Source organism: Tachypleus tridentatus, chromosome 4 (genome assembly GCF_004210375.1).
Source record: "Tachypleus tridentatus isolate NWPU-2018 chromosome 4, ASM421037v1, whole genome shotgun sequence".
NCBI classification, from domain to species: Eukaryota; Metazoa; Arthropoda; class Merostomata; order Xiphosura; family Limulidae; genus Tachypleus; species Tachypleus tridentatus.
Window position 1 is genome coordinate 102,503,255 of NC_134828.1, and position 18,733 is coordinate 102,521,987.

The 18,733-nt window shown below is 31.2% G+C and overlaps 1 protein-coding gene across 1 annotated transcript in view; it reads right to left on the reverse strand.

The window, feature by feature from the left end:
• The window catches only part of Pdk (pyruvate dehydrogenase kinase), a 49,623-nt gene extending 33,931 nt beyond the window's left edge, over positions 1-15,692 (reverse strand). The window contains exons 1-4 of the mRNA XM_076500233.1: positions 15,321-15,692; positions 14,570-14,800; positions 2,639-2,777; positions 1,079-1,150 (exon numbers count right to left, since the gene is read on the reverse strand). Of these exons, the coding sequence (XP_076356348.1) occupies positions 1,079-1,150; positions 2,639-2,777; positions 14,570-14,672 (314 nt within the window). The 5' untranslated portion in view covers positions 14,673-14,800; positions 15,321-15,692. The remainder of the gene's footprint in view (positions 1-1,078; positions 1,151-2,638; positions 2,778-14,569; positions 14,801-15,320) is intronic.
• Positions 15,693-18,733: the final 3,041 nt, after the last annotated feature.

Consider the following 18,733-nt stretch of genomic DNA (forward strand, 5'->3'; position numbering starts at 1 on the left):
TACTGTAAAATGAAACTTAAATATGTATTTGTAATTATTATTCATTGTATAACTTCTTATGCTTTCTGTTACAGTTCCTAATTTTGAATCATGTCTCAAATGGAAGGTAGCCAGTCAGCAGCACACCATCACCCAAAACCAGAAAAAAAGAAAGAAAAAAAACAACAAACATTTCCAGCAAATACTATTAAAGATAAGGAAAAGGAAAGAAGCAATCATCAAAACTAATCAATTCTGATTTTAGTCTGTTGACGAATTCTAAAAATAATTTAGAAATTTACTTTTTCATATTTTAGATAAATTTAAAATTTATAAATACTAAAATACATTATATAACATTCACTTAAACCCAGCCTCCCTTAGTATATCTAATAATTGAAACTAAATCACTTAACATTATTAAAAAGGAAAATTCAATTGAACATACACATTTAAAATTAAACTAAAATATTAACATTCAAATTAAATTTGTGTACCTCCAAGAAAGTTTTAGGCTTAGAAAATGCCTATGTCATTACTTGAGTCACTTAATACATTCTTGTTAGCAGAGCAGTATACATAGTTATATACACTGTATTCTCCTTGAATATTAGGATAATAAAATTACTGCAGTATTTTTAAAACAAAGATTAAATGCTAAAAATCTGGCATGTTTGTTTTAGATGAATTTTTTTATAACAAAAGAAATTTCATTATGCTGCATACTGCTTGCAAACCATTCTTCAACTAACCTTTATTTTTGTTCTTTTTACATACAAAAACTCTATAGTAGTCAGAAATTTCACACAAATATAGTAACAGGTTACATATTTTGGTCTTTGGCTCCTAGTATTCAGAACCTCTCTCTAGTTCTCACTCATTCACAACTTGAATTCAGACAAAAGATACAAGCTTACCTTGTTTTTCTAGCTCAAAAAAAAAGTTAACTGACAACAACAATGTGTGAACTATACTACCTATTACTATATAAGTGGAAGTTAAAACTGATAATGTTTTGTTAACCACAAAGCAGTGACAGAAAACCAACACATTTTAGAAAACAGACAATTTTATAAATATTTCTGAAAAATACACAAACCTTTCTAAAACCAAGCCATCTTCAGAATCAACTTTTTCAAATTCCAATATTTCACTAAAACTTCTTTCATACCTTTCAAGACAAAAATTATGAAGTTTATTAGCTTTGGATCACCAACAATGAAAAAAGTTATTTTATAGCTATACAGTAATTAAAAATGTAATGTAAACTTTCAAAATTAAAAGTCTTGAAAAAAATTTGCAATCACAATTCTTTTATTTTACTGACCCCAAATATCCTCTCATTATCTGTTAACCTTTTCTTGGTTCTCAAAGTCTGAGAATTAATTTTTAAAAACAATCTACTCCAAAAGTAATTGTATTTAAAACTTCTAAATTCTAATTTAGGAGAGATGGTTTGTGGTAGAGTACAGTTAATAGTAGTTACTATACACTGGAGACACTGAAAAAGAATTGTGGTTACATACTTTGAAGGTACTAGAAGTTATGCAAATACAACATGCAAACTGTAAAATTAAAAAAATATATATTTGTATTTTACAAATAAACATCACCCTGCACAACCATCTGTCAGACTGATGTCAAATAATCACATTTGTAAATACTTTTATAAAACATTTAATTTGTTGTGTACAAGACTTCTACATTTGGCTAAAAGCCCACCACAATTTATAGTGATTCACACAGCAGTAAATTTAAAATTATAGTCAGCATTCTTACTCCAACATAGGATCAAGTCCAGTAGACCAACCCTGTGTACATTCAGTTGCTTTCTTAATAAAATTAATATACCAAAATATATTCATTTTTTACTCTTTGAACTAATACTTTTTTTTGTTAACCTGACATGAAAATGTACCTTAAGTTATCACAATTCTCTTAAAAATTCTAATTGGCTGAAACTTCTGGTTTGGCAAAGCTTTTGCACCTAGTTAAAATTCTTTCTTTCAAAGTTATTGTACTCTTAAAAACATGTTGAAAGTTGAGGTATTAATAACTTGTTCAAAATATAATCCAAGCAGGAAGTGGCAAGCAAAGCTCTACTATAAAACTTGTTTGAGTGTTCAAAAGGCCTTCTGTAATTACTATTCAAGACTGAAGATAAAAATACAATAAAAAAAACATACAAGTTATTACATATTGGCATACAGTCCTTTTAATTAAGCCTTCCAACAGCACTAAAACTGAAGGACTTTGATTTCTTGTATCAAATTACTAATCACCACAGACCCACAACCCAAGTGCACTTAAACCTATAAATGAATCTAACAGTTACTTATATGAAGCACAAGAATACAGGCAAAACTTTACCAGACTTGAAACCTGACAACATTTTAGATTTTAAAACAAAACTGTTACAGTATGAAAAATATTGATTAAAACCCTTAATGATTTAAACGATACAAAAATTATAATAATCCTTATCATCTGAATGTCAAATTAGGGTCATAATATGAGAAATAAATATGAAATACAAAAGAATTATTTCACAATTTCAAATATACACACAAGACATTTGTCTGAACTAAGAAGAAAAACAGAACTTAAATCAAGCAATATTACTGTTTGAAAAAACTACTTTAAAAATTGTTTCACATACCAGCTTTTCACTAAAACCACAGATGGCATCTGCAGCAAATGTTCAGGGAGAAGTTGAATCTCTTTCATAATATTGGCTAATCTAACTGGAAGCTCTTTTCTCAAGAAAATAAATGATGTCTTCTCACATGCTTTCTGACCTGTTTTACAATGTAGGTGAACAAAAAATGATATAGTATGCCTTTTAGGTATGTATTAAACATGGATAGAATGCACAATTTATATTTTGCACAATACAAAATTATTGAATTCTGCAGGGTCCTTTACAAAGAAATACAGAACTCACTTTTGCCCAAGTAAAGAGCATTCAAGTCTGACATGAAAGTCCAGAAATACGTAATGTATGTGTTCCAACATGCTGAAAAGGACTGAGAAAAAATAAAGTTCTTGTTCAATTACATGTATACTAAAACAAAACTGTAACAAAGTTAGGGTATTTTACAGAAGTTATTTGAGTTTAATAGAAGATACTGCTAATTATTAGTCTGCAAGTTTATAACAGTTTAATCAAATGAGAAATGACTTAAAAGTGCAACCATAAACAGGGACATTTTCATCCTTCAACACTGTATTTTAAATCCACCTTTAAGAAAACAATTTCAAACCCACCTTTCTCAATTATAAGAAAACTTCAATCTCCTTCTGGTCAAGTAATTCATGATGGTGAGAAATTCACTTGAATTAAAAATGTAATCTCAAGACAGTTGGGTATGGGTATTATAACTTTAATTAAAATAAAGTACAGAACAACATTTTGACCTTCTTAGGTCATCTTCAGGTTAACAAAGAGTTTGCAAACTCTTGCCATCTTGAAAATACATTTTTTTTCAATTTCCTTTTTAAACATCTGTAAAATGCTGGCCTATAATCCTCATTTTCCCTCTTAAACTTACACAAGAATCCAGGCTACACTACTGCAAAAACCAACTAATATCTTAAGTGTAGCCTAACAGTCTTCACATTAAACATTACATAAAACTCTGAAAGTTTAGCCATTTCTTTCATAGAAAATGGTTATGGATAAAACTCCCTTTAATCTCAATCATTTATCTCACCAAGGAAGAACCATCATCAGCAAAGCACTTCAATCTAGGTTACAATATGCAAAATCACAAACAAGAGAATATTCCTTGACTGTACTACAGTTCCTATCAGAAATAATCAACAATTGATACATTTTGTCTCCTTCTGAAACTTATGAGACAATATCTTTCACAAAGTGATGAAACAATCTTTGTTACAGAGGAACGTTTAAGGCAAGACAGCTTTATTTGTCACTGATTCTTAGTTGAGGATGATAATCTGTTGAAACATTGTACAATGATAAGTTTTGTTTTTCATCATCCAGTTAAGCTACCTCCAAACTTTTACTTTGTAAAAAGCAAGTTCCCTGTCAGCAAACCTACTCTTATTCTTCACCATATCACTCCTATATTTAAATGTACATTTGTGATTCTAAAGATTCACATGCCAAAGAAACTAATAAATAAACTCAGGAAATCACTGGTGGTGTTATCAAACACTACTATAATGACTTGAAAATACAAGATAATCTCACTAAAAAGGAAGTTTTAATCCAAAGAGATATCAAAATTATTTCAGTTAATATCATGAACATTTAGTAACAGCAACTTCATGAATTATTAGAAGACAACAAGTGATTAATTGTAAGTACAAAGTGAGTTTTACATTTCCTTCTGTAGAAGTGAGTGTACAATTTTGTATGTCCTACTTCATTTAGAAAGTAACCTCATTTTACCCTCAGGCTTCAAAATTTACTGAGTAGCTGTTTTGACGATTGCCTGAATTACAGTTGTTATGGTAAATGAGCCCGTTTTTGGTAAAGTTATTGTTTAGTACAATTACTAAAACTGTTAGAAATTAGACAAGTACAAGCTCAAGTGGAACTTACACTCTTACATAAACCCATTGTAAAATAGTTGTAAGTGCTCTATTAGACAAATAGTTTCTCTAACAAGACAACCCAAACAAGGATATGGAAGGACTAATTACACTACATCAGGACTGAATTCTAAAAAACAAGACTAAGGAATAGTTGGTCTACAAATCATGGATTCAATAAAGATTATGTCAAAAACTAGAACGATTACTCTTTAATAAACAGTATAAAGTTAAGAAGACTTGCTTTGGCCTCACTGTTAACCCCACAAGTTGTATGAAATTCCATGAAGATAACCAGAGTTGACATTGCCACAGAAACATCCCTAAACCCTACATATTCTTTACAAACAAGTTTATATTTCATTTATTCACAGTTCAGAGATTTACATCTAGACATGAATGATGCATTTCATGCAACAACATTTAATTTATTTACAGTACCTATTCAGTTGTAGCATGGTGTAATAAAAATATACATAGATGTAAAGTGTTTCCAATGGACAAATATTTTGCTTGACAATATGGAGGCACGGTACTTAACTTACTGATATAACCTTTCAAGTCTGGAAATGAGCCAAACGGTCTCTTGCAGCAGTATTAAACAAAAAATCATAAAAATGTCACAAAACGACAGACATGTAGCATTGACCTACTTTTTATATAATAACTCTGGGCGTTCTTTGAATACAAAATAAGCCAATAGCCACCACATAAAACAAGAACGTTTCCCTGTTTTCCTCTATACTTCCTGTTTGAGGAATAATAAAAAAATTCCTTACTGACTTACCAGAAGAATGAGTATCTTGCAAATGCATGGACTGCTTTAATACTAGAGAAGATCTTGATGTAACTATCAGAAACATTGATTTGGTCAGATATGAGCTCCGACAACTAAAAGTTTAAATAGTTCATGTTCCACAAATAGTTAGTTAAAGGGTGTTGCCAATCTACAAATTATTTAACTTCACATTCACTGAACAACTGGTAGCCCTAAAATATAATTTCAGTTCTATTTGTCCAATAAATAAAAAAACCTAAAATCATGCCTCTTTTTTTTTTTAACAGTATATTTAAAACTTAGAGCAAGGACAGCAGCAGCTCTAATAATCATAAATCTTGTACAAAGATAACAATAGTAAGAACAGAAATACAAAACATTTACACACAGTTCCAAGACCAGTAATACTACAAATGTTGTAGAGGTTATTACATATGCATGAATGATTATATGTCATTCCCTGTAACATTAAAAACTGTAAAAATGGTTTTAAAAAAAACAAAAAAACTGAAAATTTGGTTCATGCTACACACCTTGCTTTCAAGTAAAATTTAATGGCTATCATATTGTCATTATAAAAATAAAACATTAGAGGCTACTCTACAAAGTTAACAAATGTTCTTAACACCATAACACTATTATTAGAATACAGTTTAGTTTTAACCTCATGGCAAAGGTGCTCAACTGTCAGAGAACTGCAAGACCAAAGGCCACAAAACAAGCTCAAGCTTGATGGAGGCATCATAATGTGATGGTTAATTCACCTTGTTAATCAAGATTAGCCAAATAGTTTAGTTGGCAATGCTGCTGCTGTTGTTTTGAATTAAGCTATCTGTGCTCTGCCCACTACAGGTATCGAAACCCGGTTTGTAGCGTGAAAGTCCACAGACAAACTGGGGGGCATTGGTAATGCCAATCATTTATTTTCCCTTTGGTCGGTTCAAAATTAGGAACAGTGGTAAGTATTCATAAATAAACCAGCTCGCTTTAGTTCTCTTCTTATTCTCCCCCTAACAGTTTCATACATTGTGTTTTAATTACAAAAAATGTTCTTTCATAAAGTATACATTATTCAAATTTAATATTCTTTAACTTTAAACCAATTGTAGAATATATGAAATACTAGCTTTTTACTTTCACTAAATGTTAATTTGCACAGTGAATAAAATTTATGATTATTCATTTCCTTAAACTGGTTACAAATAATTTGTAAAACTGTAGTTATATAAACAAAACCTAATATCCTTACATTATGATAACTTGTGAGCATTTAAAGTATTACTGAATTGTCCAGAAAAGTACACACAACATTTTTTGCAGCTGATAACTAATACAGAGATGTTATTGTTTCAACATCTTCAATGCATGAATTCTGCATACAGCTTTAGATGATTATTATCCTTTATACCACTGTGCACATGTTGGATGTTCCGATATTCAGTAGTAGGCACTGTAGGTAACATATTACTGTTTATTTGTTACCTTAGTTAATGTGAAAAAATGTTGTGAAATAAAGCAATTATTTTGATAGAATATGTTACAAAGTAGGTGACAGGCTGAAAGCATACACTTTTAGAAAGCACTTGTTTAGAAAATGATTTCTTTAAGGTTAGCATAATATCTGAAACAAAGCAACAAAATATAAAAATATAAATTGCTGTATATTCTGCAAAAAATTCTCATAATATAACTACTAAATCAAACCTATAGAAAGTTTATGCCCTATTTACATCAATAGGTACAGGTAGGTATAAGTTATCAACAGCCTGAAGTTTCCCCTATAATTTGTCATGCCCTAATTTTCTACTTCCTACATTGTTCAAAAAGGACAAAAAGCTCAGAAAATTCCATTAGTAGCAGCTGAAAGAAAACTATCAAGCTGTTAAGTGATTAACTTAACAAACGAGTTTTATAAATTAGTATCATAGCAGTATTTTAATGTTTTATATATAGAACACCTACACTATTTATGAACCCAGATTTTTGTAACATTTTGTTATATCTAATAAAAATGACAAACAGCAGCCACATAAACCTAAAACAAAATGTTAAAATGCAAGTGATGTTTCTCAACCTGTTAATGTGCTAATACACTTACTTGTCTCTTTAAATTCCTACTAAATAAAACAGCCAACATTAGAACAGATGTTCCAGACAACTGTTTCTACAAAGCGCAGAGTTCAACTACGGTTTAAATTTTATACAAGCAGCACAATTTTTACTGAAGTGTAATATAGGGAAAACTACAGAGAAACCAAATTTTACAAAAGCATAGCATTGCATAGCTGAATCACTGTCACAGTACCAACAACATGCAAATGACATTAGCAACTTATTAAATCACAAAATTAATAAAATGTAAGGAATTTTCTATTAAATACTATTCAATAATGTGATAGAAAATTGTTTTACTATAACTACTTTAACAGCAAAAATAAACAAATGAAAGCTGTGTTTATGGAACACCAATGTTATTGTGTCTGATGTATTTTAGTTTGATGTGGTATCCATGCACAAAACTGTAGCAGATTTCTCAAATACAACTGACCTTTTGACCATTTTATTTCATTTTCAAAAGTCACTCAGGTCTAGAACTTTGTTGGTAGTACTTGTCATACAAGTTTGGTCAATATCCATTAATTCTATATTGATATATCATGTTCACAACATTAGTACACAGACAATTATCCCTAATAATTTTTTTTTCACTTTTAATCGATGACCTACAGAACCTGATCATGTTTAGAACTTTATAGGCAATACATGTTGCACAAGTTACATTAAACTCCATTTATCTATTTCAGATTTCTGTATGGACAGGGGCAAACTAATGTGTCCCATCATGCAATGATTCTTAACAGAAGTATAAAAATTTGGAAAACAACAATAGATTAAACTTGTTATATATTACTTGTTACATATTGCTTCTGAAGTTTAATTCCCTATCAACAATTATTTTCAGATTTAGAAGCCTGCCCACAAACTCAGGAACCAGGTGCAAGTGACCTAACTTCACATCTGTTTGTGCTGAGAAATGAGGGGCTACAATAATGCTTTGATTACTCATGCCTCCATTATTTACAATCCTCATTTATCCAATTTTTCCTCAAATTTTCCAAATTAATTTTGTCATTACTATTCTAGACAATAATTTATATGTTTGGAGAAACTGGCCTCAGATATTAATTTTAGTTGCAAAAGTTCAAATGTTGCACAATAATCAGGGTTACTGCATGCATGTTCTGGCACATGTTCAAATCATAAGTTGGACACTTCAAGCCAAGCTTTGCCTCTTATTTTTAGACAGGGATAGAAAATTTGTAGCTTGGTTAACTTTGATTAGTGATTGAAAACACAGAGTACAAACATACAAAATACATGTTAAGGTTTCTAAAACTTTAACAACTTTAGTTGTTATCTGTTGTTCTATGCTGTATAGCAATCATCCTTAATCATAGGTACATGGTTAGGTTGTACTGAAGTATCACTCAGTTACATGCTGTCCTCTTACCTGCAAATAATTGGCACCCTAAGTTTGTTCTAACAAAAAACTTGTGTAATAATTCCAAAGCATAGATTTGAACTAGTTTTTGTTTTATTTATTTTTCATAGGCTATGAATTTACTTCTATAGTTAGAGCAGAAAAAAACCTGCCAAAGTTTAGGAGCTCCTTATGACTATGTTAGCAATTAAATTTAAGTAAAACAGGAGCAAATAATCAAAATAGGAAGTATTATGGGAGAAAAGGTTGAACTAGACTCATGTAACTTGCAAAATTGAAAAATTGAGCATGACTGACTGACTGACCAACCAACACTTATGATTATAACATTATAATATTATGACAATGTGATTAAGTAACAGTGAAATATTATAATTTAAAACAAGGAACTTGAATATATAGAAAAATTATTTAAACAATGGGCTAACCAACAAGATAATCAATCCAACAGCACATATTTATCAACTTTCACACCAACGAGTGCATGCCAACAATCACATAATATTAACAACTACTTGACAGTATACCTAAACTGACAGCCTTTTGTTCCATCTAAGTCTAAACATGTGGACTAATTGGTTGAATTGACAGAAAGAAGAAAGCCAAAACAGCCAAAACAATATGAAGTGCTGAATCTGCTATTAAAACCCTAAAAACAAAAATGGAGTTAGGATTCAAAGAATGCAAAAATAGATCTGAACTTGCAAGAGTCCAGAACAATTCTATTAAATACAGCCATACACACATAAAATGGAAGAAAATAAGTGACACAGTGAAATGTTTAGTCAGTAATATAAACAGGGTTTATTGAAGTCTGAACTAAATACAAAGACAATAAAATGTAAAGAAAAGTTTAGCATAAGAAATGAGTATAAAAGTATTTCTACAGATTGGCTTAACTGTTACTATTGTAATGCAAGAAGTATAAGAAAAAATTATTAAGGCACTGGGAAGAATGGAAGATTTTGATATAATTATGGAACACTTAGGTGCAAATTTTCATTGCTTTATTATGTTGCATATGGAGATAATAATAATATTTTGGTTAAAATTTCAATAAAGCAAGTTTTGAAGGGATATGAATTATCTGTTGTGAATTGAGCAACTAAGTTATTTAGAGATGCTAATTAACTGTGTACATTTTGATGTTAAATTTTTAAATATTCAATGTAAATGTATTTCATATAGAGAGAAAAGGATGGTTGCAAGTAAAAATAGTTTAACTCAAAGGCCTTTAGAAATATTTTTTTTAAAGAAGCATCAAATTTTAAGAGATTTAAATTCACTGGTACAGTGGAAATTTAGAAAATAATAGATGATCAAGAATGTTGGTCAAACAGGACATGAACACTTAGGACTTCTTTAACTACAGTGTGTATAAACAAAATGTTAGGATTGGGTTAGGACTTTTGAAGAATAATAAAGGAAGACTTTATCTGACGACTAGGATGGTGGCATTATTAAATTCTGTTTTTTTTAATTCACTTTTTAATAATGAAAGTTTCAGAAGTATTCCTCACCCTGAACAGTTGATAGTGGACAACTGGGGCAGACAATATGACTGAGCTTGTTAAAAAACATTAGGAATTGTGAAAAATACAGCTCCTGAACCAGATAATAATACTTCCTCAAAGATTTTGAAGGAGTTTAAGGATTGAATGAGTGAGCTATATACTAGTATAATTTTTTGCAAGTTCTTCAACAGTGGACAGGTACCAAAGGATTGGAAGTTAACATCACTCCTCTTTTCAAGAGATGTAATAACTGAATTAATTATAGGCCTATTAGACTTACAGCAGTTGTAGGAAAAGATTTGGAAAGTGATCAAAAATGCTTTGAAAAGTAATTTAACAAAGTTTATAGATTTATTTAACAATCAACATGGTTTCACTGAGAGAAATTCTTCTGACACTCTTTGAAAAGATTGCTGCTTATGTAGATGAGGATAAGGGTATATATTTGTTGTACCTGAATTTTCAGAAAACATTTGACAAGGTGCCATATCAAAGGCTTGTTTAAAAAAAATTATCTCTTTAGATATAAGGAACAAATTAGCAAGTTGGATAGAAGAGTGGCCAAATGAAGTTCAGGCAGACTGAATTAATGTCACAAGTGGGGTACTTTAGGGCTCAGTCTTAGGACCTTTGCTCTTTTATTTACATGAATGACATGAAAAAACAGTTGATAAATTACTGAAATTTGCAAATGATATTAAGAACTTGGGTGTTGCTAGCTGTAAAAAGGATCTCACTGATTTACAAAAGGTTATTTAGTGAGCTGAGAAATAAATGATAGATGGGTTTTAGTTACAATAAGTGCAAGATAATGCATGTGGGTTATAATATAAAGAGGTTATAATTTCATTGTACAGGGTGGCCCGTACGTCCCTACCCATCCATCTATCTTATGTATCTAGTGTATCTGTGTGCTGTCCCTCATTCTCGCTGCATAATATTATTCGATGCGAGACATTTTCAAGTGTAAATGGGCTTAAATCGGCCATATTTCTCTGAAAAAAATAAAAAAATAATAATACATGCATAATTGAATATAACACGATAACTACACGGGCCACCCTGTATAGTTCACTGATTAGGCCACATTTGTTGGAGTATTGTGTTCAATCTTGGGATTCGTCCTGCGGTAGGGCACTGAACTGTTAAAGGGCTCAAGAATTGGGTACCTCACTGGTATCTGTGAGACGAGGTTAAAATCTGAAACTGTTTTCTTTTTTTTTTAATACCTCTGACTGAGGTGTTTAATAGTGTAAAGAGAACCGGCAGTGTTGATGCAGTATTTTTTATATATATATTTAACAGTGAGAACAGTGAAACTAGGGGACAAAAAAAATTTTTGGTAGAGTAGAAGTCGTATTCAGCTAAGACAGTTTTATTTTTCTAACGAGGTGGATGGCTTCTGTTATGGAATGTCGTTGGATGTCATGGAGGTAGTGTATTCACAAGAATTTAAGAGAAAGTTTAATAACTATGCAAATGATAATTACTGATGTTAAGATTTTTATTTATTTATTTAATAATTTTAGTTTGTTTCGTTTAGAGAATGGGTCAGGCCAGGTGGATCAAGAAGCCCCTTGTCATCCCTGAACATTGCATGTTATTTCGTAATAGAAATAAACTAAGATACAATAGTTACTACTTACACTATCACACAAAATGGATTTTTTCAACACTACGGGATCTTCTAAATAGAAGTAGTAAATAATTTAATATAAAAAGCAGGCATTTATTATATTACTGTATAATTCTATCATGTATTTTTTCAATTATTAAGTGTGTTCAAAAGCGAATTTCAAAATAAACGTTAAAGATAAAAAAAAAAAAGAAAGTAAAATCGTGATGCTAAATCAACCAAACTCCACTTGGTGGACTCGGCAGATAACCCGATCTGACTTTGCTTTAAGGACACACGTGTCTAGGTTGTACGTGTACAACGTGTATTTACGCGACCAAGTTGCACAGTGACCTTCAAGTTCCACTTCCGTCACATGACACGTGACGTTTCTTCCAAACATTCACCAAGTCTTGTGCAATGAAAATCCTAACTTTAAAGTTAAAGATGAAGAAATGGATGCTATAATTAAGCTAAGATTTTAAGGTGGCATAAACAACTATACAATTAGAAACACGAGATGCGTCATAGTTTTGGCTGCAGTCACGTACTTACATTACGAAACTTTCGGTTGGTTGATTCAGTGTATCCTATTTTACACTCTTTCACACTTGCTTTATTTATTGAATACTCTATAAAATGTTTTATTATGAAGTATACAATAAATATTAATAAATAGGAAGTTTATACTTTGCCAAAAAAAAATTAAGCACGTGCAAACGGTTCAGTTTAGGCTGTTGTTCAGTTCAATTTAAAAAGACTTATCAGAAGGTTCCACAAAATCACACAGAAATCTTTGCTACAGATTACATTCATTTTAACAGACGTTTTGATCTGATACAATGTTCATCGGAAATTTCCTTACTGATTAGCTAACTCTTACTGCATAACTTTAGTGAATTATAAATTTCACTGTTTTTACTCATATTTATGAACCAATTTAGTTGCATTGGCGTCCGCAGGGAAGGAACATAGGGACGTTCATTAGGTATTAGTCGAATGTTAGTTACTCTTACATCATCACGATTAACAGCTCTCTAGTCAATATCGAAATTAAAGTTTGAAACACTGAAATATAGCTTGTTTGTGTGTGTGTGCGCACGCGGTGTGAACACTTTTTAATCTAAAAATACCTTATGCAGAATTTGATCTGTAAATTTGGTATTAATTTCTCTTTGTTGGTAGTCTTTTGAAATAAATGAAAGTTTGCATGTCACAAATATTAATTTACAAGTCGCTAACTGACGAAGTTCCGTTACTTCTAAAATGGTTTATAGTTCATACAACAATCTATGTGATATAATATTTATAATAACTTTTAAATACTGAGCCTTTCTACGTTTTCAAATTGCATATTTGTAAGAGCAAGTTAATAAAAGGAGCGTTAAGTAGGACGAAAGAAACAAGTTGTCTGAAAAGAAATCCACGAATGCTAATTAAAAGTGACCTTCGAACATGTTATCAACATCGTAAACCAAACAAGAACGACGCATTAGAAGAAAAAATCAAACGAAGACACACCCTTACTAACCTCCACTTACAACCAATCATAAATCGGGTGTGTTTATAGTCGACCAGCGAGCTCAAGCTCAAATTTACTTTGGTTTGCTGCGTAATGACATCACTTCTGATTTAACGCTGACTGTAAATATAGAACGTATTGTTAACTGTGTTGCCAATTTCAGACGAAGGTATGGCAAAACAAACACGTTTTTAAAAGGGCTAGAATTCGTATAACTTTCTGCGAAAATACAGTGAACCTAAAATAACAAGGAAAATGCAATATTCAAACAAATTATTTCGTTTAGCTAGATTTCATTTTCTCACCGCGCATGAGGAAGGATTGCTCGAAACGTACGTAGCTAGATGAAATAAACGTGTTCCTTTTTACAGTGATTGTATTTTAAAAGTTGTTGTATCCAAATCGACAGTAAATCATCTATCACGACACAGGTGTACAGATTGATATCAAAATAAAACTACAAAGCTATATCACAGTGGCTGTGCTTAAAGTAGCTAAGGCTTCGGTAAAAATTAAAATAATCAGAATACGTGAAAGGTCTGTGAATAGACTGAAAATAGATCATATGTATTTACCACGCCACATCATAATACTTTTTGCATAAAAGCATTTACTGGATCACGACTGGCCGTCAATATTTACAGATGGGTCCCGAGCTAAAAAAAAAAAATGGTTAAGAAACTGTAATACTGAACGTCTAAAATGGTTTATACACTTTCCTGTCGAGCATATTTTCACTTATGTAAGTACACCATTTAAATGAATAAAATAATACGATAATGAACTGAATCTATGAAATATACAATGACAAATAACGGTAAAGGGAGAGATTTGAACACACATTTAAACTTGTTTATTACTACAATATGTTGACACTAACGTAAGAAATGTAACATTAATCAGAATAATGACAGCATTAAAGTACAACTTTTAATTAATTTTAAATGCAATTTTGAACTAGAACCTTATCCTCTTGAAAATCTTATTAATTGTTATAACTCACTAAACAACCTACAACTAAAATCCTTGTCGATTTCAGCATACAAGAAAAAAGATTATTAAATCGATAACGTATGTAACGTAAAAAATATAGACTTACCGAAATCGATGAACTGTTTTATTGACAAAGATGAAGGGTTAAATCCAGAGTAAAAGTCCAACATTCTGGTTATCTGCTTGAACAAAGCTAAAGTGCACCGCATGTTGATATCGGTAATTTGACGAAAATTCACGCAATAATTGTTTTGTAATTTGAAACGATATCTTTATTTAAAGTATTTATTCAGCTGTTCGTTACACAGACCGGTACCTGTTCGTACAGCAGGAAAGCCTATGGAAAGAAATAAAAAAGTCACACCAGCGAAAATATTTCGAAACTAAAATTAAATTAGATATAATTCATGATTAAAGAGTGAAATAAAATTATAAAACTATTTGCGCGAATCAAATTAACAATAGCATCCTTCTGTCATCTGGTACGTTGTTATCCGATGAACTTGTCCGCTAATAGGGCAAAAAGATTGCAAAATGTATATTTTAACGAAGTGAGAGATCACTTGTCTCCAGCTCTTGACGTATTTTTATTAAAAGTTATAATATCATCTAAATAAAGGTTAGTGTTTAACCGTCACTCTCAACAGTGCACCCATGGCTCTAAAGTCTAAGTACACTGGTGCATTTAATAAAATTACATAAAATAGAAAATAAAATAATTTTCACTTTTCTTTTTCTTTATACCTTACAGAAACGACCCAGGTAATTGTACTAGATTTACTTACGTTAATTAATTTAGTCTAATCTTTTTAAGGTCACATAATATGACATCAACATCTTCTTCAGTCAAAACCCACCTTTTGTAAACAGAAAAAAATATATCACGTTCTGACGCAATCAGATCATTCAGCATTACCAATTTTCAAAATAGCACTTTGTACTGTGTATACACGTTCTTGAGCCTAAACCTGCACTTGGAAGGTACCCGGTTCGTCGAGAAAATCTGTAAACAGGAAAACTATTAACATTGGCCTAACCCCGTTCCACAATGACAGAACTGATAATTAGCAGGAATAAGACAATATCACAGCTGCCTTCTATTCCATACAGATGGAAACACACGTGTAACAAACAGCAATATTTACAGCTCATTAAAACCGACCTTCGTACAGTTACGACTACACCAGCAGTACCAAAGTAACTGTATTACTAAAATTGTTAGCGGCAGTAAATGTAGCATTCGCTAGCGTCTCCAGTTTAACTTTCCCGAGGCATTTTATACTCTATGTATCAGGGTACCAGAAAGTACAGTTAATACTGCCTAAAACGTATTCTATCAATAGAGCACCCTGGTTCGCGTATACATATCAGAAACTAGAGTCATTGCAGTGAAATAATATAAAAACCTTCAATGACGTCATGGAAAGCGCAAATAAAATCCACTAATTATGCCACCTAGCAGTATCAAATCAAATTAATTTTTCAATGTGCTTCTAATTTATTTACTTTTTTATTTTATTTAAATTTACATTTACTCAAGTTACAATAAATGGTGAAACTGGTTAAACAATAATTTAAAAGTATGTTTAATCAAACGTAAATACAGTACAATAAAAATAAAATAAAATGGAAATGTATGTAAAACCCCAGTAAGTGCACATTTCTCTAATATATTTTATTAAACGAAATTAATTCGCAGTTTAAGTAAGTTACGGATTTAGATGTTAAAATATACAAAATTTTAATATTTTTCAACCTAAGTGGCAAATTATACGACGTTTAAGATAAATTTCAAGATTAGTATCTCATGAGACTCAGCAATAGCCGTCCATATTTTATAATGGCTAACTAATGAGTTGCAAACGCTGTCAATATAATGTTACTTTTAGAAAAGAATGGGTGCTCTGACTTCCGGTGATGTTACTCCTCCCCTCCAGAATACCCGCCATGGAAGACTATAAAATAACGACGACAGTTACAATTAAAAGACCTCTAAAATTCAAAATGCAAAGCGTGTTTCACAGCAAATTGGAGCTGAAATTTGAACCTTACGATACGCAGCTTGGCATGACATTACTAGGAACCGTCCAATACAACAAATATATTTACAAAAAAGCATAAATATACCTATATAAAATGAATAATATTCATACCTTATTTTCACCAAATATCTTTAAAAATCCAGCCCACAGAAAGAAGAACGTTAGAACACTTATTTCAGAAGCGGGATTATTTTAGTGAAAACAAACTACAACTTGGCTTAATTTACTGAGTTTCAGAAAGAAAGAAACAAAATACAAAAATGTATAAAATCACAATGGAAAAATTTTCAAACTCACAAATACAATAAAAAATAAAATGTGTGTAAGATGGAGGACAGTATCTTTACTTTATAGTTACGACTTTAAAATATTTGAGCAGCTTACATGTGTTTAATATGGACTAGTTAACATTATAGGTTAAACTATACGACAGTATTATTATTTATAAAGATAGGATGTAAACTTTTTACTTACAAAACTGAAAGCTTGAGAGAGATAGGGAGAGTTTGTATTTGTTCATGGTAGGCATTTAGAATAATGAAAACCAGGGATGATAAGGAGTTGATAATTTCTCTTCATTCTCCTTATAGCATAAAATATGTAGTAGAATGATATCTTGGGGAAAATGATATAAATTTCTCTTAGCCCCATCTGAATAATTGCTACAAAAGCCCAAATGGGCATCCAAACTAGTGACAAGTCGTGGTTCTTCTTACGGGAAATATTTTTCTTGAGAAGCTTGTAACATTTTTTTGCTCCAAGCAAAACCACATTGAAGAATTGAAAGATAGATCATGGGACCCATAAAAAAAGATGGGTGGTATGAAAATATTCAATATCCATAACTACATGTGAAAGGATTGAAATGGATGCACTCCAAGAAAACCCCACTATCATTGCTCAGATGTAAAATATTCTGTCCAATCAGATTAAGGGAAATACTTCATTAATTAGAACTTACATATAACTTTATTAATAAATACTAGAGGAAAAACGAAATGGAATTTGGCTTGAAGAAGTATTGTTGAAGTCATCACTTAGCTACTTGCTAAGTATGATATAGTATGATATGTGTAGTAGTCAGTTATCAGAGTCTTCTTGAATGTCATTCTAGGCAGTTACTTAGGTTAAACATATTTGAAAAAGTGCTCGATGTGTGTTGTGTTCATGACCTTCAGATCTGTGGGTGTATTGGCTTAGGTACTTTTTACTTTGGGTACTTGTTTTAGTCCATGTTTGCCAGTCAGAAAGAGAAAGTTTTTTTTCATGAATACATCTATATTTTGGTTCTCTTTGACCGTAGTTTGTATCTACCATTCTTTTATTATTTTCTTTGTTATGTTTGTTGATACATCTTGGATTTACCTTCGTTGATTGATGTTTGAGTTTGTTGATTTGTTGAAGAGGTGAAACTTGAGTGCTTTAAGACTTAATTCCAGTGAAAATATTCTAAACTTTTATGAATTGGAAGATACATTCCTGTACTGGGTTATGATATTTCTTGAAAATAGTTTCATTCTTTCAAGTCGAAGTATTCCATGAAACAACCAAATTGAACTGTCTAGCTGTCAGGCTATGTTTGAGTATCTGTCTTTCTCTTGCTTGGTGTCTCTGTCCTATATTCTTGAGATGCACGTGCTAACTATGTCATCATTGGTCAATCCTATTGAAAAATAAAGGAAGTTATAGTGTTGAGAAGTTGAGATACCTCCTGACCTGTTATTGGAGAGCACGTTTTTGCACAAGATACCCCATTACAGAAAGACAAAGAAGCAAAGGCAGATAAAATGAAATCAACTTAATAACTTTTTTGTTTTGTCTACTAAACTTAAATTGTAATTAAATTCTTAAACTACTTATGAACTTCTAGTTAATCAATTAATCCTCAAATGTTTTCTGTTTGCTCAATTCTAAACAAGACTAGAATGAAGCTATATAACACCTCTTTCCTACCTCGATTAACCTGCTCCAGAGGGTCAATCAACAAGTCTCTCTGTAGGAAGAATGTTTGATGTTTAGACCCCTCCCCTCTGGATATGTTACTTAGTTAATTCAACCTTGTATAGAGGTTAATCCACTGTCTGTTGGGAATGGGAGTAGGAACGTTTTGGAAACAAAAAAACTTTATTTTTTGTATATTCTCTGTGAAGTTTTCTCCATAGAGAAAAATATATGGGTGTAGAAAATGTTTTATACTTGGTTTCGTGAGTCTCAACACTTATTACACC